The sequence below is a fragment of the Terrapene carolina genome, unplaced genomic scaffold, assembly GCF_002925995.2.
Source record: "Terrapene carolina triunguis isolate 2854851 unplaced genomic scaffold, T_m_triunguis-2.0 Scaffold21, whole genome shotgun sequence".
NCBI lineage: Eukaryota > Metazoa > Chordata > Testudines > Emydidae > Terrapene > Terrapene triunguis.
This window is the reverse complement of record NW_020664372.1, coordinates 41,062,770-41,088,882: the sequence shown is the minus strand read 5'-3', so window position 1 is coordinate 41,088,882 and position 26,113 is coordinate 41,062,770. Positions and strand designations below refer to the sequence as shown.

General features: G+C 43.3%; 2 protein-coding genes across 4 annotated transcripts in view; one reads left to right on the top strand and one right to left on the bottom strand.

The window, feature by feature from the left end:
* Window positions 1-3,127: 3,127 nt before the first annotated feature.
* On the top strand, window positions 3,128-11,913 carry RPL31 (ribosomal protein L31). The gene is made up of 5 exons (XM_026647890.1): window positions 3,128-3,188; window positions 3,891-3,997; window positions 5,109-5,234; window positions 11,196-11,308; window positions 11,842-11,913. Exons 2-5 carry the CDS (start codon window positions 3,891-3,893, stop codon window positions 11,871-11,873), a joined length of 378 nt encoding a protein of 125 aa, XP_026503675.1. The 5' UTR covers window positions 3,128-3,188; the 3' UTR covers window positions 11,874-11,913.
* Window positions 11,914-12,842: 929 nt separating this feature from the next.
* TBC1D8 (TBC1 domain family member 8) overlaps window positions 12,843-26,113 on the bottom strand; it is a 77,447-nt gene continuing 64,176 nt past the window's right edge. For all 3 annotated transcript variants that reach the window (XM_026647879.2, XM_026647882.2, XM_026647883.2), the window contains 10 exons: window positions 25,852-25,969; window positions 19,765-20,050; window positions 18,804-18,933; window positions 18,447-18,545; window positions 18,045-18,113; window positions 16,774-17,014; window positions 15,478-15,543; window positions 14,696-14,785; window positions 14,439-14,539; window positions 12,843-13,634 (listed from right to left, as the gene is read on the bottom strand). In XM_026647879.2, the coding sequence (XP_026503664.1) occupies window positions 13,176-13,634; window positions 14,439-14,539; window positions 14,696-14,785; window positions 15,478-15,543; window positions 16,774-17,014; window positions 18,045-18,113; window positions 18,447-18,545; window positions 18,804-18,933; window positions 19,765-20,050; window positions 25,852-25,969 (1,659 nt within the window). In that variant the 3' untranslated portion in view covers window positions 12,843-13,175. The remainder of the gene's footprint in view (window positions 13,635-14,438; window positions 14,540-14,695; window positions 14,786-15,477; window positions 15,544-16,773; window positions 17,015-18,044; window positions 18,114-18,446; window positions 18,546-18,803; window positions 18,934-19,764; window positions 20,051-25,851; window positions 25,970-26,113) is intronic.

Below are 26,113 nucleotides of genomic sequence, written 5' to 3'. Positions count from 1 at the left end.
CACAAGTATAAACGTTTGCTTGTGCTTTTTATTTATTTATTTTTGTGAGTGGCTATTTAGTAATAAATTAATGAATTAGTAACATTTTTGTGACGGGAGCTGCTGTTTCATGCTATATACATCCTCAAATAATTTTTTTCTTTCCATTTAATAATGCACATTTGTATTTGCTCTGGAGCATAATAAAGTAACTGAAAAGTTTTACTACAGAATTTACATACATTCTCCTTCCTATGGCGGTTTAACTATATAATTCAATTTAGACCTGAAAGGCTCGCTGTAACCTTACAAACTGTTTGATGTTTGTTTCCAAAAAAACCTATTCTGACAGTTGTTCCTCTCCTTGTTTCATCACAGGTAACCAGAATAATACTGCTTTAGGAAGCCCCAAAAGATAACAACATTAAACTTGTACCTATAGGTAACTAGTTCCTCATCGGGAAATATCATTTCACTTAAAATTCTCAAGACACTATGGGGCAGAGCCAAGGTTTTAGTTTTAGCCACGGTAGCCATGGGGTAGGAGACAAAAATATGGCTTAAAGCTTTGTTAGTGCTTTCCTGATCCTGGAGACAGCTAGAGACTGTTTTGCCTCTGCCATAAATTAAAGCAGCTTGAGGGCTGCCCCAACCCAGAGGTTCTCAAATTGGAGGGGGCGGAATGTATTCTGGGCGGCAGGGGGCGTGAGAAGCTGGGGGGGTGGAACTTACTGTGCACATTCAGAGCTGTGCGGATGGAGAGCAGTGGTTGCTGGCCAGGCACCTGAAGGTGCGGGGGAGGGATAAACTGCTCCAGGTACAAAGGAGGAGGGGGTGCTATCAAATATGCTTGAGAACCACTGCTCTAAGTTATGGTGGCTACAACTGAAGCCAAAGGGCTGTTGCACTGGCAGGGATTACCAGAGTGCAAGGTGCTCTGGCCATGCTCCCTTCCTTCTTTGACTCCAGATCAACAGCGCTGATGGGCTCATGAAGTGTTTCCACCACTTTCTGTCTTGAATCAGCTTCACGGCTTAACTCATCGTTAATCACTTTTTGTTCTGTCATTCTTCACAGTGTCTAGCCAAGGCATCCTTAGTCTTCCTCTGATTCTAGTTCTTTACACTCTGGTATGTCTCACCATGTCAAATATCACGTGTCAAAACCATCCCAGTTGTCTTTTTTAAATCTTCTGTAACAGTGTTATTTCTTGCCCTCGCCATTTTCTTATTACTTCTTTTTTTTTATTTGGTGTAGACTTAACCATAGGTGCTGGAACAAGGGAGGGGTGCTGCCGCACCCTCTGTCTAGAAGTGGTTTCAGTTACATACAGGGTTTACAGCAGGGGTCGGCAACATCTGGCACATGGTAAGCACCCTGTTTACCTGCCACGTCCACAGGTTCAGCCGATCGTGGCTCCCACTGGCCGGGGTTTGCCATCCAGGCCAATGCGGGAAGCACCCCCATTATAAAAATTGTTCCAGCACCCCGGTCTTGAAACTCTCAATATTCCCCTCAACCAGTCAATTTCTGCAGTCAATAATCTTGTTTGTCAGAATCTTATAGCCAGGGGCAAAAACCAGTAGTTTACAGGAGGGAACTATAAACTTGCCATGCTTGATTTCCGGTTAACTGTTATACAGGAATATGATGCTCATAAGAATAGATTGAGGGCCAATGTCCATCCTTTCTCAAACTCTGTCGGGCTCACTTCTGCATATCCCAGCCCCATTTTGAATTGTAACATGCTATGCCAATTTACTGCTTTAGGGCTCTCTGTCGCTCTGCACTGGTTTATTTTTTTTTCTCCACACGGCTTTATTATGTACAGTTAAGTTACAAGTGGTTCTTTACAGTGCTTGGCAGGGAGGGGGCAGGGCACAGACCATGCAGTGGAGCCGGCGGGCCAGGCTTTGTGCGTTGAGGCGACATCAGCTCACAAGAGTCACAACATCCGGGGCTGGCTCAGCTGTCCCTGTAGCCCCCTGGCACCCCCTGCTGTTTGCCAGCCAGGGCAGATAAGAGTAGATGCAGAGAGGGTCTGTGCTCCAACAGGCCCAGGCCAACCAGAGCGGCCACCAGCAGCTTCTTCGCCTTGAGCACAGGTGGCGGGGACGGCATCAGCTTGTCTATCCGGTGACAGCGGATCAGCCCTCTGGAGTCCAAGAAGAAAGTGGAATAGGCGTCATTATTGCAGTGCAGGCACAGTGCTCTGGCTTATTGTTATAAGGCTATAATGCAGTAGGGGTTGTTACTGTAGTCAGTCATGGGTTATTATTGTATTGGGTTATTATTGTAGGCCTAAACTGGGTTATTACTGTAAAAATGCTACACTACACTGGGCTATTATTATTGTTGGGTCATCATGCTGCACCGTTTTATTATTTTAGGGTTGTAGAGCTGATATTATACAGCACTCAGGCTGTGCTGTTAACTGTAGGACAGTTATGCTGTGTTGGGTTTATTACTGCGGGTTGATTTATTGTACACAGCTAGGCTGAGGTAAGCTGTAGTTTATAACATAGCCGTACTATTCTCAGAGTGCTGCAGTGCAGTGTTGTTATTGTAGGGTTGCTGAAAGAGTGAACTGGGTTATTGTACAGCAGCTGGGTTATTGCACTGGGTTAGTGCAGGGTTGCTAGGTTACAACACTGGGTTACTGTGGGGTTGCTGGGTTACGACACTGGATTGCTGGACTATGAGACCCATCAACTCCCACGTTGTTGTTTTTTGTTTTGTTTTGTTTTTGAAAGTCTCGTGGTGATTTGCTTAAAGCCGCAAAGGCTGCACTCCGCAGACGGCAGGAGAAGATCCGCTCCCGGGGCTCGAGGGACAGGCTGGACTCGCGCCCCAGCCTCCTGCAGCCCCCGGGACACGGACCAAGCGCCCAGCGAACCCCCCGCGTTTTAAGCCCGCCCCAGGCTGCACGGGGCGCTCGCGGGCGGGATTGTTATTGTAGGGTTGCCAGGTTGCCCAGCAACTCCCACGCTTCCGCCTTCCCGGCAGGCAGGGCCCGATCCTGCGTCCCCGCCGCCGCCGCCGCCGGCCTCCCATTGCCTGCAACCGCCGGTCCCCGCCTCTTCGGGCCGCGCAGGCGCAGTCCCGCCTTTCCCCCAACCCGGAAGTGCTCCTCGCTTCCCCCCGCCCCCTCCGGTTTGGTTCGTCCCACAATCCCCCGCGCCTTCCTTTCCGATCTGTGCCCGGGCAGGGTGAGTGGCTCGTTACGGGGCCCGCCCGCCCATCCGCCGCCATCCGCCCCGCCGGGTCCTCGTCGAGCCCCGGGCCCCGCCCGGCCCGAGTGGCGAGGGGACCCCGCCCCCGGGGCACCGGGTATTGCCGGCCCGGGGCAGGGGGGGGGGGGGGGGGAAGGCCTGGGCCTGGGCTGGGGGAGAGGGGCCGTGGGCACAGGGGCCCGGGCTGGCGGGGGAGGGGAGGAGAAGGGCTGTGGGCACAGGGGCCCGCACGGGGCTGGGCCCCAGGCCTTGTATAGGGCGGATGGGAGAGGTGCGGGTGCTTTTTAGCAGTAGGAGGCATCTCTAGTGCTAGGGTTTGCTCCAGGTTTTGAGGGCAGGGCCAAGGGGTTTTCCTGAGTGCCCCGGAAGCTGGAGCCAAGTGTAAAAGCCTGGTTCTGTGCTTTCGGGGTGTCATGTGAGCATGGGGGGGAAGGGGTAAGCAAACTGAGGCGTGGTGCAGCACCTTGCAGTAGGGCCTGGGGGGGGGGGGGGGAGAATCATGGAGTTGTAACACTGAAGCTGCATGTTTTGAAACCTGCAAGGCTAGTGCTCTGTAAAAGGTGGATTACGCTGAACTAGACTTCTGACTGTAGAAACCCTAATGTGCGAGGGGGAAAGGGTTAGAGATGACTTGATGGAAAGGCCCACACCGAGTCTGTGATTTTCAATGTTGCACAGATGGCTCCAGCAAAGAAAGGTGGAGAAAAGAAGAAGGGGAGATCTGCCATCAATGAGGTGGTGACTAGGGAATATACCATCAACATTCACAAACGGATCCATGGAGTGTGAGTGGCTTTTTTCATGCCTTGTTTGTCCCGATAAAGTTGACCTTACTTTACCTACTTAAGGTGGCTGGTGTTTGGAAATGGGTCCAGTAAGCTTTCTACCTGTTGGCAGTGGATGGTTGTCATCAAAGATGCTGATTTCAGTGTGATGGGGTATATTGGGCCTCAGTTCTGCACCTGCATGTAGACCTGTGCAGATCCAATTGCAGCATCAAGGCCTGAGTGATTATGGTTTCTGGCAAATGCAGTTCTCAGGATGTTTTTCTCACTTTCCATGATTTTTCCTAGGTTTAGCACACTGCTATTGAGTTTATAGAGAGTGAAGACTTGTACAGGAACTCTGTCATTTCACTTGGGAGCTGGCTGTGAATGTAGTTATATTCAAGTGGGAGAGAGACTTTTTTTTAACTTGAGTTTAGTTTTATAAATTTTAAGGAGCCAGTAATAGGAAAGTATCGGATAGATGAGAGAAGTTTTTCTACTGAGTGGAAGATAATTGATAAACGCCAATACTTTTCTACAGAAGTGGGGAGGGGGGAAAACACTGTTTTTTTCCCTCTGGTGATTCAGTCAGTTCCTTTTGTTCTTTCCACTTTCTGATTCTATAAATCTATTTCATTTTATTTACTTTCTTGAGGCTGCTTTTTTTTCTCTCACTACCAGGAGGTACTTGGTCTGAAATACTGTTTGTGTCTCCCTCTTGTTTAGTCTTCCTGCCATCTTGCTCCTAACCTCTCTTTCGCCACCGACTCCTAGCATTAGATATTAATCTGTCAGCAATATACAAATAGTGCTTTGACATGTGCTGTGCTACCTTAGTTTAAAAATCTCATCCAAGGGGCAACTTGAAATAAGCCCTTGGAGCCAGTTAGTACAACAGGCTCGTTGTAGTGAAATTGTATGTACATTATTACACATCTGTATCTATTTAGAAAAGTGGTTTTTGAGAAAAGATGCAGTTGTTGCAACAACAACAAGGTTAGCATAGTCCAACAAAACCTTTTGGCTTTATATGCTTATGGAATGACAGTCTGGCTAGATCCATGGCAAGTTTCCAGTGCTAGGGATATTTATTAAAGATTAGCTAAATAACCGTTTTCTCTGTTCTCAGGGGATTCAAGAAACGCGCCCCCCGTGCTCTCAAGGAGATCCGTAAATTTGCAATGAAGGAGATGGGTACTCCTGATGTACGCATTGACACCAGATTGAATAAAGCAGTCTGGGCCAAAGGGATAAGGTATGTCCCAGGGGCTTTAATCATGGGTAGTGGAGGAAGAATTTCACAAACACACGTGGGAGAATCTCTAAGTATCTCTTCTGTTCACCAGTATTTGCTTTTCGCTTGCAGATGTTTCCTTTCTGGTATTATAAGTGATTGGGTGAGATCTTGGGCTTAGGGCCCAAATCCACAAAGGGGTTTAGCTTCTTAGAAAATTACTGGAAGCCACAAACCCTGGGTTAGGCACCTAGACAATGAATGGGGAGAAAAAGAGGCACCTGAGAATGGGATCCACATGAGCCAGTACACTAGGCGGGGAGCCACCTAACCTAGCCAAGGGGAGATGCCTACTAGAGGGCTGTGTTGAAAGCCCTGCCCCCCTTCTCATGGCTAGGTCTGGGCTGCAGAGGAGGTTCCTATCTGTTTGCGAAATGCAGCTGGGAACTCCCTCTTAAGACAAGGTGGGGGGAATTAGGCCTCCTTTATAATCTTTGGCCAGGTGGCTAGATACCCAGATTTGGGAGACACCAGTTCAGTTCCCCCTCTTTCTGCTGAGAGAGGATTTGAAGATGGGTTCCCCACCTCTCAAGTGAGTGCCCTAACCAGGGACGATGTGATATTCTAATGTAGGGCTCCCTCAATCACTCTTGAAGTCATTCTACTTTGTAATTAAGTAGGGCCAAATGACTCTAGCAGGGTGGATTGATTTAAATAATTGATAAGTGTTTTGTATTTGTACTCTTCAGTTATTTTCGTAAAGAAAAGTTGATTCTCATTGGTTGGTAACCGTTAAAATATGTTGATTGCAACTATATATGGTCTTTACACTAAATTTAGTGCTGCTTTTGGCTTACCTGGGAGGAACTACTGTGTCTATACCCATGTATTTAAACAGTTATACAGTAGAACCTCAGAATTACGAACACCTCAGGTTGTTCGTAACTCTGAACAAGAACGTTATGGTTCTTTCAGAAATTTACAACTGAATATTGGCTTAATACAGCTTTGAATCTTTACTATGCAGAAGAAAAATGCTGCTTTTAACCATCTTAATTTAAATGAAACAATAACAGAAACAGTTTCCTTACTTGTCAGATCTTTTTTGAACTTCCCCTTTATTTTTAGTAGTTAAAAAAAAATACAGTACAGTATTATAGACTCATAGACTTTAAGGTCAGAAGGGACCATTATGGTCATCTAGTCTGACCTCCCGCATGATGCAGGCCACAAAAGCTGACCCACCCAATTTCCCTTATCTCAGCTGTTGAAGTCTCCAGATCGTGATTTAAAGACTTCAAGTCGCAGAGAATCCTCCAGCTTGCGACCCCTGCCCTATGCTGCGGAGGAAGGCAAAAAACCTCCAGGGCCTCTGCCAATCTACCCTGGAGGAAAATTCCTTCCCGACCCCAAATATGGCGATCAGTAGAACCCCGAGCATACAGGCAAGATTCTCCAGCCGGACCCACATTTTACCAGCGATGGCCGTTATTGCCTAATTGACTAAAATCACGTTATCCCATCAAACCATTCCCTCCATAAACTTATCTAGCCTAATCTTGAAGCCAGAGAGGTCTTTCGCCCCCACCGTTTCCCTCAGAAGGCTGTTCCAGAATTTCACACCTCTGACGGTTAGAAACCTTCGTCTAATTTCAAGCCTAAACTTCCCCACGGCCAGTTTATATCCATTCGTTCTCGTGTCCACATTAGTACTGAGCTGAAATAATTCCTCTCTCTCCCTGGTATTTATCCCTTTGATATATTTAAAGAGAGCAATCATATCCCCCCTCAGCCTTCTTTTGGTTAGGCTAAACAAACCGAGCTCCTCGAGTCTCCTTTCATAGGAAAGGTTTTCCATTCCTTGGATCAACCTAGTGGCCCTTCTCTGTACCCGTTCCAGTTTGAGTTCATCCTTTTTAAACATGGGAGACCAGAACTGCACGCAGTACTCCAAATGAGGTCTCACCAGCGCCTTGTATAACGGAAGCAGCACCTCCTTGTCCCTACTAGAAATACCTCGCCTAATGCATATGTAGTCTGCTGCCTGATTGCATACTTCTGATTCTAAATGAGGTGTGTGGTCAGCTGGGCAGTTCATAAATCTGATGTTCTACTGTATAGCTTAATTTACATTTATTCAGATTCTTAATTTTACTTTGTGTTAGAAAATGATTAATAATGCATTTGACTCAATATTTTTTTTACTTGTGATTTGTCAGGCTCTTTGGATTGAAATTAAAATTCAATTAAATGCAAAAAAACCAGCATTTTAATTGTTTATATAAGATTACATTAAATATGGTGCATATGTAAGAAAAAAGTTTAGCAAAACAAAGACTGGCCTATTTATTAAACAAAGGAATTATCTGTAGTTAATTAATTGAACTGATTATTTCTGGTCACACTCTCATACCCAGTTTTTATTAATAGATTGGAAGAGGAAAACAAGCTTTCCTGCTTTTTCAACTCCCAATCAGTTACTTAATTTTTAATGAACTAGTCATTGAGCTGAACTAGTTCAATAAACAGAGATGAAGAAAATATTCATTCTGAAGTGCTAACCTTTGCTTTTGACAGCAGTAGATGCAAAATCTGGTTCCAGGTACTTAGTTTGGTGGTTTGATTTTTTTTTTTTAAACTTGGTAGCAAGTATGTACCATTTAATATTATTTTTAGTATTTAAACGATTTGAGTATAAGTAGTTTAGGCCTTAACATAGGTTATCAATTTAATTTTAGACAGATTTTTAAAAAATAAACTTGTTTTTAATTAGTTTTTTATTCCTTATGCTCTATGGTAGGGCACTCGTCCGAGAGGTGGGAAACTCCTGCTCGGGAATCCTCTGCTCATCGGGGCTTGGAGGGAATTGAACTGGGGTCTCCCACACCCCAGCTCAGTACCCTAGTCACTGGGCTCAAGGTTATAAGGAAGGCCTCCTCCCCACCTTGTCATTTTGTGTGGAATTAGGTGCGCTCCGAGCACACCTACTAAATAAGACCCTGCAGGCAAGACCTGCCTATTTTCATCTGGTTTGAGAATCATGCTGGGGTAGGGAACTTTTTACATCAAAAACAATAAGGTTGGGCAGCAGCTGAGTAGGGGTTTGGTATACCAGTGATGCGTAAATTCCTTTGTGAATGTGGGTCTCACTCTGATGCCTATGTCAGCAAAACTTGTGTTGTTCAGGGGTGCGAATATTCCACTCCTTATGCAGGTGTGCACAGCGCTATGTTGGCGGGAGAGCTTCTCCTGCCAACATAACTTATGCTGCTCCCAGGGGTGGGTTTTTTATGCCAACGGGAGAGCTCTCCCCCGGCGGCATGGAGCGTCTTCACCATACGTGTCGCTGCAGCGCCAAGCGTAGACATGGCCTAAGAGTCTTCTCTGCAGCCTTGGGGAGGAAACGGGGGGCAGAGGGCACTACTTAACACAGTGGTGGACAAACTACAGCCCGTGGGCCACATCCAGCCCGCCGGACCCTCCTGCCCGGCCCCTGAGCTCCTGACCCAGGAGGCTAGCCCCCGGCCCCTCCCTTGCTGTTCCCCTCTCCCCCACAGCCTCAGCTCACTGCGCTGCCGAATGCTCTGGGCGGCGCAGCTGTGCTCCAGGCAGTGCGGTAAGGGGACAGGGAGCAGGGGTTGGTGGTCAGGGGGCGGGGCGGTCAGAGGGTGGGGAATGGGGGCAGTCAGGGGCAGGGATTCTGGGGGGCAGTCAGGAATGAGAAGGGGTTGGATGGGGCGGTGGGGGGGAGTCAGATGGGGCCAGGGGCCGGGCTACACCTGGCTGTTTGGGGAGGTACAGCCTCCCCTAACCGGCCCGCCATACAATTTTGGAAACCCGATGTGGCCCTCAGGCCAAAAAGTTTGCCCGCCCCGGCTTAACACATCAGTCTGTTCATGGACTCGCATCTCTTCCTCACCACTCTACTCTTATTCCTCTGCAGAATCAGATTCTCGTGGCAGGGCGGTTTCAAAATCTTGAATTCTATACTCTGGGCAATAGCTATGTAGGTTCTCCTCAAAGAGAGTTTGGACAGATCATTTTGTGCCTCCCTTCCTCAACGGTTACATCCTAAAAATGACAAACATAAGCTATACAGGGATACTAGGCTGGGACTAGCTTTGAAGGACTAAATACAGTTAATGTCTCACAGGCCACTTAGGCTTCAAATGTTTTATCCTTTTGTTACATGTGGCATGTTCAAATACCCCCTTTTTTAAAAAAACATGTTCTGCTACCATCAGATGATACCATTAGTATCTGGATAAATCTTGCAACCCCTCACACACACACACAAGTTTAGCTGTTGATTCTCAGGCAGTTAGAAAACAGTGCTTTATGCTCTGTCCAGGATGAGACTTCAAGCATCTTTTTCTTAGCATATGCACAACATGCCTCAGGTGGCACGTGACCAGAATTCATCCCCAAATTTGGTCTGCTGTTTGGATCATTAGCTTCCCTGGCTGGGTACTGACAGGGAGCATGACAGGTCCAGACTGTATTAACATCTAATTGTCTGCCCTGTATTACTGTTAGTCATGCGGGAAACACTTGCAAAGATATGCAGCTAGCACACCAGTAATGGTGCTTGTTCCTCAAAACAGACTGATCTGTCCTTATTTCCAAATGTCTCCCATTTTTATAGTCCCACTGTTTGCTTCTTGGGAGAGCCCCCCCCCCCAGCTCCTCACTTTAAGAAGCGTATGAAAAGTGCTCTTATCTGCCCTCAGGTACAGAATTGGCAGTGACAGTGTAAACACCCCAGATCCGTAAGGGCTATAGGCCACTTTTTAGTTACAGGAACTCCTCACTTAACGTTGTAGTTATGTTCCTGAAAAATGCGACTTTAAGCAAAACAATGTTAAGCAAATCCAATTTCCCCATAAGAATTAATGTAAATGCGGGGGGGGTTAGGTTCCAGGGAAAAATTTTTCACCAGACAAAAGACCATATATACACACAGAGTATAAGTTTTAAACAATTTAATACTGGTACACAGTGATGATGATTGTGAAAAGCTTGGTTGCGGTGGAAGAGTCAGAGGGTGGGATATTTCCCTTACTGCTAAATGATGAACTAGCACAGGGGTCAGCAACCTCTGGCACGCGGCTCGCTAGGGATGTGCTGGCCGCAGCCCCCATTGGCCTGGAGCAGCAAACCGCAGCCAGTGGGAGCTGCGATCGGCCAAACCTGTCGACGCGGCAGGTAAGCAAACTGGCCTGGCCCACCAGGGTGCTTACCCTGGCGAGCCACGTGCCAGAGGTTGCCGACCCCTGAACTAGCAGTTGGCTGAGCCCTCAAGGGTTAACTCTCTCACTCTACAAGGCAGCAGGAATGGAGGGAGATATGCGCATTTCCCCTTTAAGTACACTGCCTTGTTAATTAGATCAGCTTGCTGCAAGCTCCCTCAGTTCTGAGCCTTGGTGTGCCCCCCCCTGCTCTATGGAAGATGGGGTAAGCAGGGAGAGGGGGACACCCTGACATTAGCCTCCCTCTTCCCTTCCCCTGCACAGCAAGCAGGAGTCTTGGGGAGCAGCTGCAGGAGCTGCACATGGCGGGGGGGGGGCAGCTGCTGCACAGGGAACTTGGGGGGGGCTGCCAGTCCATCCTGGTTCCAAGCCCCCACCAGCTAGCTCCAACAGGCTGCTCTTCCTGCAAGCAGTAGACAAAGCAGGCGGCTGCCAAAGGATGTTAGAAGGGAGCATTACACAACTTTAAATGAGCATGTTCCCTAATTGATCAGCAATGTAACAACGAAACAGGGATGACTGAGTGAGGAGTTACTGTATTTTCTTGGCTGAAACATCCAGGAACTCATTTTACATACCACGTGTGATAAGACTCACTTTGTTTAAGAGTGGTCTGCAACCTGCAGATCACTGAAACTCAAATTGTCTGTCTTAAATTCAACAGACAAATTGCATTCATGTAAAATGTATTGAAAAGGAAACTACATAAACTTATGCAATATTTTCATTATAGGAATGTTCCCTACCGCATCCGTGTACGTTTATCCAGAAAACGCAATGAGGATGAAGATTCACCCAACAAACTATACACACTGGTTACCTATGTACCTGTCACCACTTTCAAAAGTAAGTATACATACTCTTCTCCATTGCATGTTTTCTGAGCAAGGCGGTTGGCAAAGCCAAGCCTACTAAGCATCTGCTGCAAGGGAGACTCTTCCGGGTATCTGTGGCTGTTCTAGTATGTTGCTAGCTAGATTCGTTCTTATCAAAGAACTTTACTCTTAAATTTCTGCTGCAGAGGAAGAAGAGGGGGGCTTCTCTTGCCCAGCAGTTACCTCTGCTGCTCTCGGACCCACACAGGCAGAAGTCTAATGTTGAAACTGAATAATTCTGTGAATTTAATCTTTAATGTTGTGGCACTAGTAGATTTAAAAAAAAATTCATAAATGTGAGTTAAGTTGTACCTTCAAGTTGGCAGTCTATTTGCTGCTTTAAAAATGCTCATCTCTATTAGTTAGCCTAGTTGGTTAATTAAAAGACATCAGCATTCTTAATCTTGTGGTTAACTGCTAATTATGGCTGAGTAAATCTCCTTAGGTGCATCTAAGATTTAGAGTAGACTATCTTGGTCACTGATCATTTGTATTTTTTTACAGGTCTACAGACAGTCAATGTGGATGAAAACTAAACTGCTTTTCAATACAATAAAGTTATAAAAGTGACACTTATTCTGACTAAGATACCTTATTGAGCAGTGTCTTTTAATGCTCAAAGAACTACAGCATATCTAAATCAGCATTTGGTGGCTAGGCAGCTGAAATTCCTGCTTGCTTTATTGGGGTGTTACCTTTATAGCAGAAGGAGAAGTGTTTTTGAAGTGTATTGTTTACATTAGAAAAGGTAAAGCAGCAGCTTGTTGTACCCATCTCAAAACAAAAACATGGGGACAGGGACAGCCCATGAAATTAGAAGGAAAAAGATTTTCACCCAACCTGTAGTTAAACTGCTGTAGGAAATTCATAGGATTCAAAAAAGGATGGGGTTATTTTAGGGATAACCATAGTTAGACAAATTTTATGCTTCACGGCTTAACCCCTGATCACTAGTGCAGTGTGGAGGAGATTCTCACATATGCCTCTGTATCCTCTAAAACATCTAGTTCTTGCCCATCAGAGGCAAGAGACTCAATTATATGGACCTCAGGTTCAATGCTCCATGGCAATGTGTATGTTTGTAAAAATAGTGTCCATACAGTTATTGGTGGTGGTGGCGGCTAAGGGGTTTTTTTTTTTATTAGGTCTCTTCTCTTAAATCTTCACTGGTGCTTTTAGAAAAACATGAAGAGTAAGTTGTGCAGTATGGTCTACAAACCCCCCCCCACTTTGAAAAGTACCCTTTATGTAGGAGGGTTAGAGTGAGTGTCCTGCGCTTACCTCATGAGTATTCCTTTTAGTTGAAGAGTTGATACAGTCCCCCTACTTAGGGTAAAGTCCAGTACAAAAAGGTTTAATTGAAAAGTGCATGTTTTCACAGAACATCGGAAGCAGTCCATGTACACTTAAGATTAGCAAGACATACAGATCTGAATACAATCAAAAATATTAAAATAGTTTCAATTACCAGCATTGAAACAAGTCTTCAGGATTAGTGCAAACAAAAAACCCAAATCACCACATAAACAAACTGCAGACAGTAGCTGAGGAGGGTTTTCCCCAATTAAAAACAAAAACTCTGTAACAAAACTACTGGAGCCAGCTTCTGCTCTCCCAATATGTAATGGGTCTGCAGTGTCTTCACAGTGCAGACAGATGTTTCCTTTTACATTCAAAACAAGAACATATTTAATAAATCAATAGCACAAACTACACACCCCTTTAGCTTTTAAAGCTCTCAAACTGAGGAGCAAACAAAACAGTGCACTCCTAACCAAAAGCCAGCCTTTGCAACACGTCGCTTTGGTGTAACTTCAGTGCAGTTTCAGGCAACTTTGCTACTGTGTATTTAGTTTCATGTGTTCAGCTAGTGACTGGTCACTCATTCCATTTGTTTTGAGACAATATTGATTTAGCTTTGCATTCTCCAGTTTTGGTTTCAGTTCTAAAGGCTTTTCAAAGAAATTTACTAGTGACTGTTCAGTCAAAAGTGATGCTAAAATTTGTTCGAAGGAGATAATCCAGTTCCCCTCAGTCACAGGTAAAGATGGAGTCTCTTTATGAGTAGTCTTCACAGTGTCAGTAAAAACAGTATCCTGGTCTGAGGCCGAGGCCTCAGACTGTACATCCTCAGTAAATTCATCTGATCCACTCCCCAAGCTGCTACTTCTTTGACCCACTTCTCCAATCTGAAGCAGTAAAGTGGTCACAGTGGCAATGGCTTGATATAAAGAGTTTTCCTCTGGATCTTCATGAAACATGCTGTACAAGGTTTTGCAGAACTGGATGAATTCCCTCTAATAGGCAAGGGGAAATTATTGTAACAGGTCAAATTATTGATCACACCATATCACAGATATAGTACAATAGCTGTAAAAGTTTGGGCAGTAAGGTGAGAGAATTTTTTTAGAGTACCATGCAGAAGCATCCTCATTTGTAAACTCTTGCTACAAATTTAAAGACTTTTAGCCGTTTGATAAAATGCCAAAAAAAAAGTTACCAGGACGTACTCTGGCAGTTAGTAATACTTTCCTAATTTAATATGACAGACTGGATTTCATACAAGCCGTCTGTGTGAGTGAGAGAATGAGAGCGCCTCCAGAGAGAGAGTGAGTGTGTGTGTGGGTGGGAGTCTGGAGAGGGAGATTAGGATTTCATGGGAATGGGCAGTGTCTGATTAGCCTTGGGATGGGGTGACATCTTCAGTCAACCCAGAAACTGACAGTGCTGTAAGCACAACACAAGTGATCTGGGATCTGCATTAGCTGCTTGTTGGTTTTGGCCTGTGGAAAATGTAGATATGGCTTGGACCTAGCTATTTGAGAAATTACCTCTTTCCCAGTACTACGTTAGTGTATTTGCAGCCAGTGGAGGTACATGGGCTCTCAATTTACAAGAGAGAGTTGCTGGTGGGGTGGTCAAGGGCCCTTTTGGATTAGCTTCACCTGGTCCAAACTAGTTCAAATTTTGAATCTAGTACACGGAGTAATTTAAGTTTGTTTGTAGTACCTGCCATTAGAAAGAGCCGCACAGTTGGGCTCAGACATTTTTAAAAGGTATTTCCCACCCTTATTTAAAATTACATCCTCAATATAGAATACCTGGCTCATTTTTGGCATTGCTTTTTCAGTTTTAGTATCCTTCTCTTTGGCTAAATCTTTAAGCATCTGCTTCAGTTGCTTCTGGTAATCTACTGTATCACCTTGGGTGGGGGAAAAACACAAACATTAGTTTTAAGTCCATTGCAACAAATTCAAATAAAAACCAGAAACTGGAGAGGAAATAATGAACTTAGAGCTGGACAGCTCTATTATGTACATAATTATACTAACAATTTTATAAATTCGACAGCACATACCATTTGTTTTTCCAAATACTAGTGGCCTCGAAGTAGACAATAAAGGATTCTTCAGTGGTGACTGACTGTCTTTCTCATTTTCTGTGAGAGCTACCAAAAAAAATTCAATAAATTGAGAGAGTTAGTGATCCTTCACATGGTGCATTAATAACTAAGAGCTTTATCACATTTTAATCCTCTGAGCTCAGGAAGAAAACTAGCATTTATGCTAAACGTGATCTTTGCAGGTGATTGTTATTTAAACATTGCCTAGTTGTATTAGACTTTTAACACAAGCATAAACAAGCAGCTTATTGTAATGGAGTAGCAGGAAATGTTGCCAAGAGTAACACATTAACAAAAAGCTTCACAGACTGTATAAAATATTACTCAAACTCTGATCACCTAATCACATGTTAGACTGGGATTGTATCTCTGCAAGGTCAAACCAGTACTGCATGCAGCAAGTCTTTTCAATAAAAATAGAGTATCAACCCCTTAGAACAACTACCTCCTGTATGGAAAAAGGCCCAGAATCGATTGCAAGACATCTCAGAGTATAGCAGCTGTAAGCCACCTTGTTTATAGGAAGACACCCAAAATTTCAAAATTAAGCGAAGAAGAGCTTAGACTGGAATTTTAAAAAATTGTAACTAACTAGCACCATTAGAAATGTAGAGTGCACATCCTCTTAGTTGAGGGCAGCCATGTATATTCATTCAGCAACTTCTGCTTCCCATAAAGTCTGTTTATGGGGACTGGGAGAGGAAGGGAGGATGATCTTTTCCTTTCAAATTTCTTACCAGGAGGGATGTGCAGCCTGTATAACAGGTTTATCTTTTCATTCATTTCTCCATTATACATAACATCTACAAGAGGAAAATAAACAGTGCACCAGAACATTTACTTCCACAGTTTAAAATAATCAGGAGTTCTTTAAGTACAACAGAATGTTCATATGTACATGCAGCCAGTGTATTAAAATGAAATATTTAAGACCAGCAAGTGACCAGCTAGTGTGTAGGGCTTACTGTTACTAAACATGAAACACATCTAATCTAGAAATATTGGCAAGAATGCAAAGTGGCCTAGCAGAGGCTATATATTGCCACAGCTGAACAAAACCATACCCTCATTTGGGGGGCCACCATTTTCCTCTTAATACTTCCCATACACCTCCACGACAGTCTTGTAGGATAAGCAGAGCAGTGAGGGCTCCCCTATTTTATTTAAATAACCAATGCAGACAAGGTACTAATGTTTAATTCACTCAAAACATATTGTGAAGGGTTTTTAAAACTAGTCACATCAGCTCACGTTAAGAGTTATACAGTGGCTCAGCTCTGTATCAAAAATCAGTTCTAGACATTAAGTGAGGAGATCTATGTTTGAATACTGGATTTGGTATCCCACTACAGGTAAGGCAGTTTCAACTTTGTCAAGATATGGAGGTGCACAGCCTCATGCCATTCAGACACTAATTGCATCTCAGGCATACCCGAGCAAAGGAGTCAAGTTCCCTCCAGGTCAGGTTATAATTTTGGCGATCCAAGCACAGCCTGTGTACAGGGAAAGAGGGGGTAGGCAGGAGGTTGCTGTATAAGAGAAAAATAAGGCCCCCAAAGCTAGACCCTAGGTGGGCTGAGATTCTCTACTGTTCTGCCCTCTAGTTTTATAAAGACTAAATGGATTATGAATCACAAAAGATACTAGGCAGCTCACTCAACTGGGGGTGGGGGGTGGGGAGAGAAACTAACATGGGAGAAAAGGGGATTTCGTAATCTCCACTAGAAAAGAATGTTTAGAAAATTTTAAACGTGGTACGTCTTCTAAAAGTTTTTCCTAGCAAAAGTAAAACTTCTGGTGATTGAGAACTGTGAAGCATTTTAATATGATTTTTCAATCAGGTCCTTAGGTTGCCTTATAATTCTGATTACTTCAAAGTGAAATCAGTACAAAAGAGAGATTAGTTAAACTGTACTCAAGAAAAAGATGTCCTTCTCTCACTTTGGCATGCTAACTGAAGCCAGACCGCCCTGCGTCCCATCCCGCCACCAGCCCAGCCCAAGTGCCAGTTGGATTGTCGCAAAGGTAGCTACCTAAACAGCTAGCAAATCCTTTGAATTCGATGAGATGGTCCATATTTTCATCCAGAAGTCGGAATGTTCTTTCAGCTACAATTTGAGTGTGTTCCCCACACGTCCATGGTGAGACAAGTTTATAAAGGTTAGTGAACTGCTGAGAGTCTATTCTGTACTGCTCAGCATAAGGCCGACTTGGGTCATGTCGCAGAATTACAGGTCTCATCCCTTGCCAGTAGCAGCTCATTAGATGTTCTCTCTAAAAGGAATCAGAAGCCGTAGAAAAGAAAACATTATTACATAAATTATTAAGAATAGTAGTTGATACAGATTTAAATATTCGTATCAAGGTATGCTGGAACTGTTAACCTCTTTTTGTAGGTGTGATGATACCAAGACAATTCCTAAGGAAAAAAACACTGTTCAAGTCTCAAATCAGACAAATTGTCTCATGATTTCCCATGGGTAATTAGTAGGTAACATTTTCAAAACTAGTAAGAGTTTTACAATATTTTCTCCTAATTACCTAATAGTTATTGCTGTAAGGTAAACAATACACAGACAAACGGAGTCAGGTAAATATCACATCATTACTAAAAAAAAGAACTGTTTCAAAGAGAATAACCCAAATCCAAGAAATTAAATTGGGAACAAGGCAATTAAATAAATTATTTATAAAATTGTCAAAGCCCAGGAAATTGTAAGTAAATGGAAAGGACTCCAGGTTAATTTTTTACTGAGAGGTGAGTGAGGACTGGCCTCTAAAGAACATTAAGACTAAGAAAGTGAAGGGTTTTTTTTGGTACTTAAGTTTTTTGCTGCTCAGCACAGAGAACACAGGTTGAAGAGCTGTGCATTATTAAACTTGTGTGCAGACAGAATTTGCTAGAATACAATAGAACCTGATTTTACGCAGTCCTTTTTTGTACTACAGGTTAGAAGGGGCATGCTAAGGTTATCTTTTGCTCTTTTAAGTGTCATGAGGTTATTCTTGGCTTTTTTAAGAAGTGTCATGAGGTCCTTGAGACCCAATCCGAGCCCCACTGTCTTAAATGGTCATTAAATTTGCTCTTTGTAATCTAGCTGAACAGCCACCCGAAGGGAGAAAAACAGCAAGGTGCAGTTTAACATCTTATCCAAATGACAGCACCACTGATAATACAGTAACTCCCTCTTTCTGCAGTTCTTCACTGAAGCTCTAGTATAAGGCCAAATAATGGTCTGCAAACTAAACCCATAGAACACTGGAGCTTTCTGTCTTCATCCCTCTACTTTCCAAGCATACCAACCTTAAACAAGTCATATAGTTCCTCTAAATCTTCAGGAAGAATTGAAACATCTGGGATGACAACTCTGAGCTGAAAGGGAAAGAAGGGAAAAGCACAGTGGTGAATACCAGCACTGATATAAATGGCATGGTCCAGAAATGGGCGCTCCCACATTGTACTCTACACAGTGAAAAAGGACAGACAAGAACTGAAACATTTATGGTTCCATATGTCTTCCAGTCCCCCCTTTAAATCTATCTTAGGGACATTATGAATACAAGGGCAAAAAAGCCTGGAGGCTAAAAAACATCAGATAACAGATCACCCTTAACTCACACTGAGGTGCCTTTTTAAATTTAAAGCAAGCTTAATTAGAGTAATAGTAGTTAAAAAAAACCCTAAGTGCTAGAAAATTCTACTCACCACATTTTGTTTGGTTGTATCCTCATGGTTTTGTAGAACACGAATCCTGTGTTTATAGCGCATATGCTCTATCTGTTCCACAGAGTGGTCTCCGAATTTCTAGAATATAGGAATAGATTTTTTAACTTTTCTGAAAATGTAAAAAGTGCGAAGTATTATTAGTCCTAGAAAAATGAAAGTGTTTCAATATATTTAGTCTCTAGTTTATCGACCTAACTAGGTATTTACACTATACCCATCATTGTGGTATCTGAGCACCTTATCGAGGGGCTGAATCACCAGAGGGTTATGCTATGGAAACTCACACTGTTATTTAAGTATCACAGAAAATCCAGGAGATATCAAGTTTTATTTTACCTCATAGGAATCACGGATCAGGTCAGCTATTTCAGTCACTGGACAGGGCTCCTGATCATCGCTAAAAAATGCATGGTGATTACCGATTGGAGGTAGAGGGCTTTCCTCATTTTGAACGTGATCTAAAAACCTAAAGGGAACAAAGCAATACAAACACAGATTACTTCACTGTGTGTATGCTGTGAGCAGAGTAATAAGTAAGCACAGTCTTCTGGCTCAGACTTAATGGAAATATACAGGTTTTTATGCTACTAAGCTTTTCAAAATGCCTTGACTATTACTCACACTATAATTGTGATCTAGCCAATAACTAAAGGCAGACACCCCCCAAGGAAGAACGTTTCTGTCTCCACAAAGTCTGGGACAAGAAGCTCTTCAGTCAAGGGAAGCAGCTAAGCGCAGCAGTAAATAGTACACATTGACGCAGTCCCCTGCTTCTCTCAGTATTGCCAGGAAATTTCATAGGGGCTCTATTAGCCAAATTTCCTAAATCTTTTGTTGAGATCAGACACTGATGGGACAGCAGCAACAAGGCGAACTTGAATTAGACGCTGCTGCATATGCCTATACTATCCCTGACGAACCAAGGGACGCACCCGACCCATGTACTTATCCGCTACACCGCTACTGACTTGGACTCCTTATCCGAGCCCACTTATCCACTGACACTTTAAAAACCCTTGCACCCCAATCTGGGTCTATGCCAGTTATGTGATATGTATGTATCTCTTCATCCTTGCAACTGATACCTGTAACCCCCCTTAACCCAAGCCTGACCCCAGATGTACAGTACCTTCCCTCTTAACTTGTGTATATTTAATTTTAAACATTAACTTTAATAAAAAATTTAAATCTATTCTTCTCTTACTATTGATACAGTAGCCACATTCCTTTGTAGTAGTTTTAAAGCAGAGCAATTTGAAAGTACTATATAATTTGAAGTTCAGACAGAGGAGGATACCTGCTAAGAATCATCAAGGCATGTCCATCATCCTTGCTGTTACATAGTTCTGCTGCATTGGCTTCAAGAATAGCCAAGCCCAACTGGAAAATGGCTTTGATTCCATCGTAGAAGAAGCAGTCTACGACATTCACAGCACTTTCTAGGGGCATGATGCTGAGGAACAGGGTAAGGAACCATGAAAGGGAAATGGAAGCCAAGGTGGACAGATCTTTCATGTGTTCAGCCAGTTCTGGAAGTCGCTCCTTTATAAGCTCTTCGAAGACTGACTGGTCTACCTGAGCACCTGTAAGTCACAATGAAACCACAGGGTTAGCTGAGGCTAAAGGATTTGTTGAGATCTACAGTTAACAGCTGCCAAATCGACAAAATGAAATCTGAACCACCAAGATGTGTACGCACCTGAAGTGAGTAACCATATTATCCTACAGTGATAAACCTCGTCCCCCACCCATTGTGTTGTGTCTATACTACTTATTGTAAGTTCTTTTGCACAAGGCCTGTGTCATTTTCTGTTAAGTGCCTAGCACCCTTTCGGGTGCTATAAAATAATAATAGCAGCAGCTGCTTTTGGCTACAGACAATTTCATACCTAAGTGCTAGCAAGAACAGTTTTAAAAGCTGCTTACTGTTCAACTTGGGATTTATGCAATAAAAATGAAGCAAAAAAACCCTTCCTTCCGGTGTACATAGTTCAGCACTCCATCCACACACCAACTGCACAAAAATGAGCAGGGGAGCAGCTGCACTAGAGTGGAAAATACAAAACTGCTCTTGAAGGAAGTATTTATTTGGTAAAAAGTAGGATGTTTAAAAAAAAATAGTAATTTCCTATCATTCCCAGGCATAAGTTTTCCTTGGTGCCTTAAAGACAATCTTTCTATGTGGAGCACATTCAGGCCCTGATCCTGCAATCTTATCTACTAGCCCACACCCCTGTGCCCATGAATAGCTTCACTGGAGTCAATGTGACTTCACATGCGTAAAGAATCCATGGTAGCAAATCAGATATGCGAGACCAGGGCCTTGGATTAAAGATGTTTACTGTATACAAAAAGGAGTTCTCTTTGCCAGTCATCTTCTGTATTCTGTCTGCAGTTATTTCACGCAACCCACGTTTCTCCTCCCAGCCCAGATTCTCCTCTCCTTATCAGAAAGTTCTGCTTGCTATGAAATTCCTGGCTTTAAAATCAAGTTATACAAATCTCCATGATACGTCACTCAAAACTTCTACTGCCCAAACGCAGAGCACATCCTGCATCTCCTGAGACAGGAAGCCCAAAGCTTCAGCTTTCATACCCAAATCCCAAAGCACTGGACACAGCAATTTTGTTTTTTAAGCACTTTCTACATCAAGTCATAAGGAGGCACCCTAGTAGAGATGGGGAGTATGCAAATTATGCTACCACGTGAGATGGTCAGATCCAACCCTGATCCCAAAATGATTATAATAATTTGAGTGCTAAGAGCTCTTGAGAAACAAGAAAGACACAATCCCCACCTCGCAGCGCATGCCATCTAACTCAGACATTATTCATCACGTGAGGACCATAAATAGACAAAAAGAGAAGGGAAAAGAGGGGAGGAAGGGAACGGGTGACAATAAGATCACGATTACTCAGCAAAACATGGACTCCACTTGACAGTTCCATTAAGTTGGTGTGTGTTTATCCCAACTCTCTCAGGCAATGAGGCAGAGTGGGTTTTTAGGAAGGATCTGAATGAGGAGGCAGAGGTAGCTTGGCAAACAAGTGTAGAGAAGGCATTTTGTGCCTGAGAGACAGCATGGAGGATAGATAGCAGATTTGTGAAGTCAGAAGTTTAATATTAGATATACATGAAGTGCTGTACGTTTTACAAAAGGCCAGGTTATTAGTAATGTTTAAATTGTGGCAGTGGCCCACCAGGTCTATTTAAGGTACTTTTATGGCCCCCATAACAGGAGTATCTGAGCATCTTTAATGTATTTACCCATACAACACCCCATGAGGGAGGGAAGTGCTATTATCCCCATTTGACAGATGGGAAACTGAGATAAAGAGGGGCAAAGTGACTTGCCCAAGATCATACAGGAAGGCTGTGGCAGAGCCAGTAACTGAACCCAGGTCCTCACTGTGCTAAAGCACGGTAAAAACAGAAGATGAAAGCCACAGACAAGACATAACAAGTAGAGAAGACCAACAGGTCATGGTGGGAGATGGGGGAGACAAGGTAACAAAAAAATAACGGGATACACACAATTCTCAATCAACCAGGAGCAGTGTTCACAGCTTGCCACCTGCCTAGCCATTATTGGGGTTACAGTTGGCTGTAAGCAACACAGAAAAAGTGAGTTTGGAGGAAGTACTTGGAGGAGGAAGTGGCTATGGCTCAGAGGGTTTTCCCACTTGAAAAGGGTGGCATGAAGAAAAGTGCTTGTAGCAGACTCAGGTAATCAAGGCTGCCATCAGTGGAGGAGAGTAAGAGGGAGAGGCCCTCACAATAAAGATAAAAAGTCAGGTACACATGGCAAGGCTAATTTCTGAAAGTAAGAGCAAGAAGTGTCTCTGGTGCAGTCAGGGAGGGAGAGCTAGAGGAGGGAGTTAAGGGCTGTGTGTGGCACAGTCAGTGCAACGATTTTAGCAGCTGGATTTTGACTGGACGTGTTACTGTCACATGCCAAAGAGAGGGTGTCAAGGTCAGAGAGAAAGAGATTACAGAATTTATGGAGCAAGATGATCAAAGCTTGGACAAGAATTTTGGCAGAGTGGCAAGTTTAGATCTTGGAAATGTTGTACAGGAAGAAGCAATAACATTTAGACAAGGCCTGGATATGACAGTCAGAAGAGAGGGCCAAGTGAAAGATGAAGCCAAGATTACAAAATTGAGCAACAGGAAGAATAACATTGTGGTCTGACTATTTTGGGGAGGGGGGGGGAGAGGGAGGGCGGAGGAAGATCAGGAATTCCCCTTTGGTCATGTTAAGGGCTAGGGCACGTCTTCAATGCAGAGAGAACTTGGGCTATTGGCACCTAGGTCTGAGCACTCAGGTTTTTAATAGATTCCAAGGCCAGAAGGGACCATTGTGATCATCTAGTCTGACCTCCTGCCTAGCACAGGCCATAGAACTTCCCACACTAATTCCTAGAGCAGGAGCTTTTAGGAAAAAAACATCCAATCTTGATTTAAAAATTGTCAGTGATGGAGAATCCTTCGTGACCCTTGGTAAATTGTTCCAGTGGTTAATTACTTTCACTGTTAAAAATTTACACCTTTATTTCCAGTCTGAATTTGTCTAGCTTCAACTTGCAGCCATTGGATCACGTTATACCTTTCTCTGCTGGACTGACAAGCCCATTATTAAATATTTGTTTCCCATGTAGATATGTATAGACTGTAATCAAGTCACCCCTTAACCTTCTCTTTGTTAAGCTAAATAGATGGAGCTCTTTGAGTCTATTGTTACAAGGCACATTTTCTAATCCTTTAATCATTCTTGTGGCTCTTCACTGAACCGTCTCCAATTTATAAACATCCTTCTTGAATTGTGGGCACTGAACTAGACACAATATTGTGGCGGTCACATCAGTGCCAAATACTAAGGTAAAATAACTTGTCTACGCCTGCTTGAGATTCCCCTCTTTATGCATCCCAGAATTGTGTTAGCTCTTTTGGCCACAGTGTCACATTAGGAGTTGATTACCCACCACAACCCCCAAATCTTTTTCAGAGTCACTACGTCCAGGATAGAGTCTCCCATCCTATAAATATGGCCTACATTCTTTGTTCCAAGATATATACATTTAGCTATATTAAAGTGCATATTGTTTGCTTATGTCCAGTTTACCAAGTGATCCAGATTGCTCTGTATCAGCCATCTGTCTCTTCACTACTTGCCACTACCCAATTTTTGTGTAATCTGCAAACCTTATCAGTGATGACTTTGTGTTTCCTTCCACGTCATTGATAAAGATGTTAAATAGAGTAGGGCCAAGAGCCAGTCCCTGTTGAGTAGGGCCAAGAGCCAGTCCCTGTTGAGTAGGGCCAAGAGCCAGTCCCTGTTGAAAATCAACATTAATGGTCCAGCGAGCTCCTCACCCTGCTCTTTTAAAACTATTGGATGCAAGTTAACTGGACTTGCTGATTTTAACATGTCTAACTTTAGTAGCTTCTGTTTAACATCCTTCAGAGATGCTAGTGAAATGGAAAGAGTATTATCACCATATGATGGGACCATATCATCTGTTTCCCCCCAAATATAGAACAAAAATATTTATTGAACATTTCTGTGTTTTCTGCATTATTACTGATAATTCTACCATTTCCATCTAGTAATGGACTAATACCATTTTCTGAATTCTTTTTATTCCTCATATATTTTAGAAAACTCCTGGCTCAGGTGTGACCAGCCACACTGCAAACCCATACCCCTCAAGGGTGTCCACTCAGCTGTACCCACACTGGTGCAGCTCTCACTAGGGTGAGACACTAGGACTTCTAAGAATATGTCACTGCGTTCTTAGTGCTGCAGTAAAATGAGCTATAATTCTTTCCCAGTGAATTGTGGGAGAACTTGTCTGTCCTGGGCACACAGGAAGAACTGTGTGAAGGCACTGGAGCAATATAAGCATTCAAGTGGTTTAGCCTACATCCACAGCACAAAGTGGGCAGGAAATCAGCCTGAGTGTAAGCAGCACTGGAGTTTTAGCCTAGAGCCCAGGATGGCCCAGCTAGCTTGGGTGTAAAGCATCACTCCGCTTAGGTAACAGAGTTTTGCGTGGACAGGAATCAAGTTAGGGAAAACATCTGAGTAAAAGCCCAAGTTAACTGCAGTGAAGACAAGCCCTTAGTTGATGGAGATACCACAAGGAGATATCAGAAAGACAGGCTGAGATTTGAGTTTGGATGGAAGGAGGCAAATCTAGAGTTGAGAGGCAGACCTGCAAGTCATCAAATTCAAAATGGTAATGAAAGCCATGTTCGCAGTTGAGGAGCAGGTTCTGACTGATGGGACACAACGGTGCCTAATCACCAGCTGAGAATGAAACACATTGCCACTGTGTAGGTAGTATCAACTACCACACCATTAACCTTTTTACTAGCTGACCCTAGAGCAATACTCCTCTAACTTAAACTAACTGCCTGCACTTATCTCTATTCAGTGACCAGGGGATACAATGGCAGATGGTATAGCTAAGCACTAAGGCTAGCAGTAAAGACAGAAAAATGAATAAAACTCAACATAAAGCAAAAATCTTCCACTTAAAAACAGTTAGGGAAGGACAAGCGAGTGCAAATAATGGAATATATATTATATTTATAGTACATGCCTAAGATTAGTGTATAAAACGGGTCATTGCATCTGCAGCCAAGCACTGTGCATGTAGTTACACCTTTTCTCACAAGCAACTTAAATGCACATTTCTGAAAGTTTGGCCTTCTGTGTCTTAAAGGTACCTATACTGCAGAACAAGTAGACACACCCTGCATGGCATACTGTAGAGCATAAGATGCAGAAAGGGTGGAAGTTGTATCTCCCACAGCTGTATACTCTGAAGCCTGAGAAACACAGGGCTGAGATCAGCTCTTTCTCCAGGGTAATTTTAGATACAATCCTATCTTCCTCCAGCATCCTGAGATCACAAGCATGTCAGATAAGAAATAGCTACCACAACATATCCTTACATATGCCATCCATACAGCTGGGGGAGACATCCCAATAACACTCAATACTTTACAGGAACAAAGATTAGCAAGTAGCTAGCCTGTTTTTAATTAAACATGTGCACGGTTTAACACTTGAGGTATAAATGGAGCATCTCCCTGATCAGCAAAAGAAAATATGACTGCAAAGCCAAGATGTACATTAGAAATTTTTTTACTAATTTTCAAATATTTCAGATAGACTCAGTGAAATCTGTAATGAGCAAACAGCAATTACACAAATATAAATGGTGCTCTCACATACCAATTCACAGATGGTATTCTGCACAGCTGTAAACAAAATCAGAATTGCAAGTTCTTTTTCATCCTGGTGCCTTGCAGTATTTCACTCCCTCATTCCCAGTGTAATATTTCAATGAAAGAGCGGGAGAGAGACAAGCTTACCTATCACTCGGTGATTAAAGTAATCTGGCAGCATCCTCTCACACACAGCAACCAGCAGCCAAAAAGCTTCCTCCTCTTTGGCATACAACAACAACACAGAGGTCAAAATATTCATAGACTGTTATGAGGTCAAAGAAGAAAATGGGATTTATTAGTTGCAGAACCCCGCTGTTTCACCAAAAGCTCCTAGAGCAGGGCTGCTTTAAAAAACAACAATAAAACTTTTCAGATAAAACATCAATTAATTGGCAGGAGAAATGCC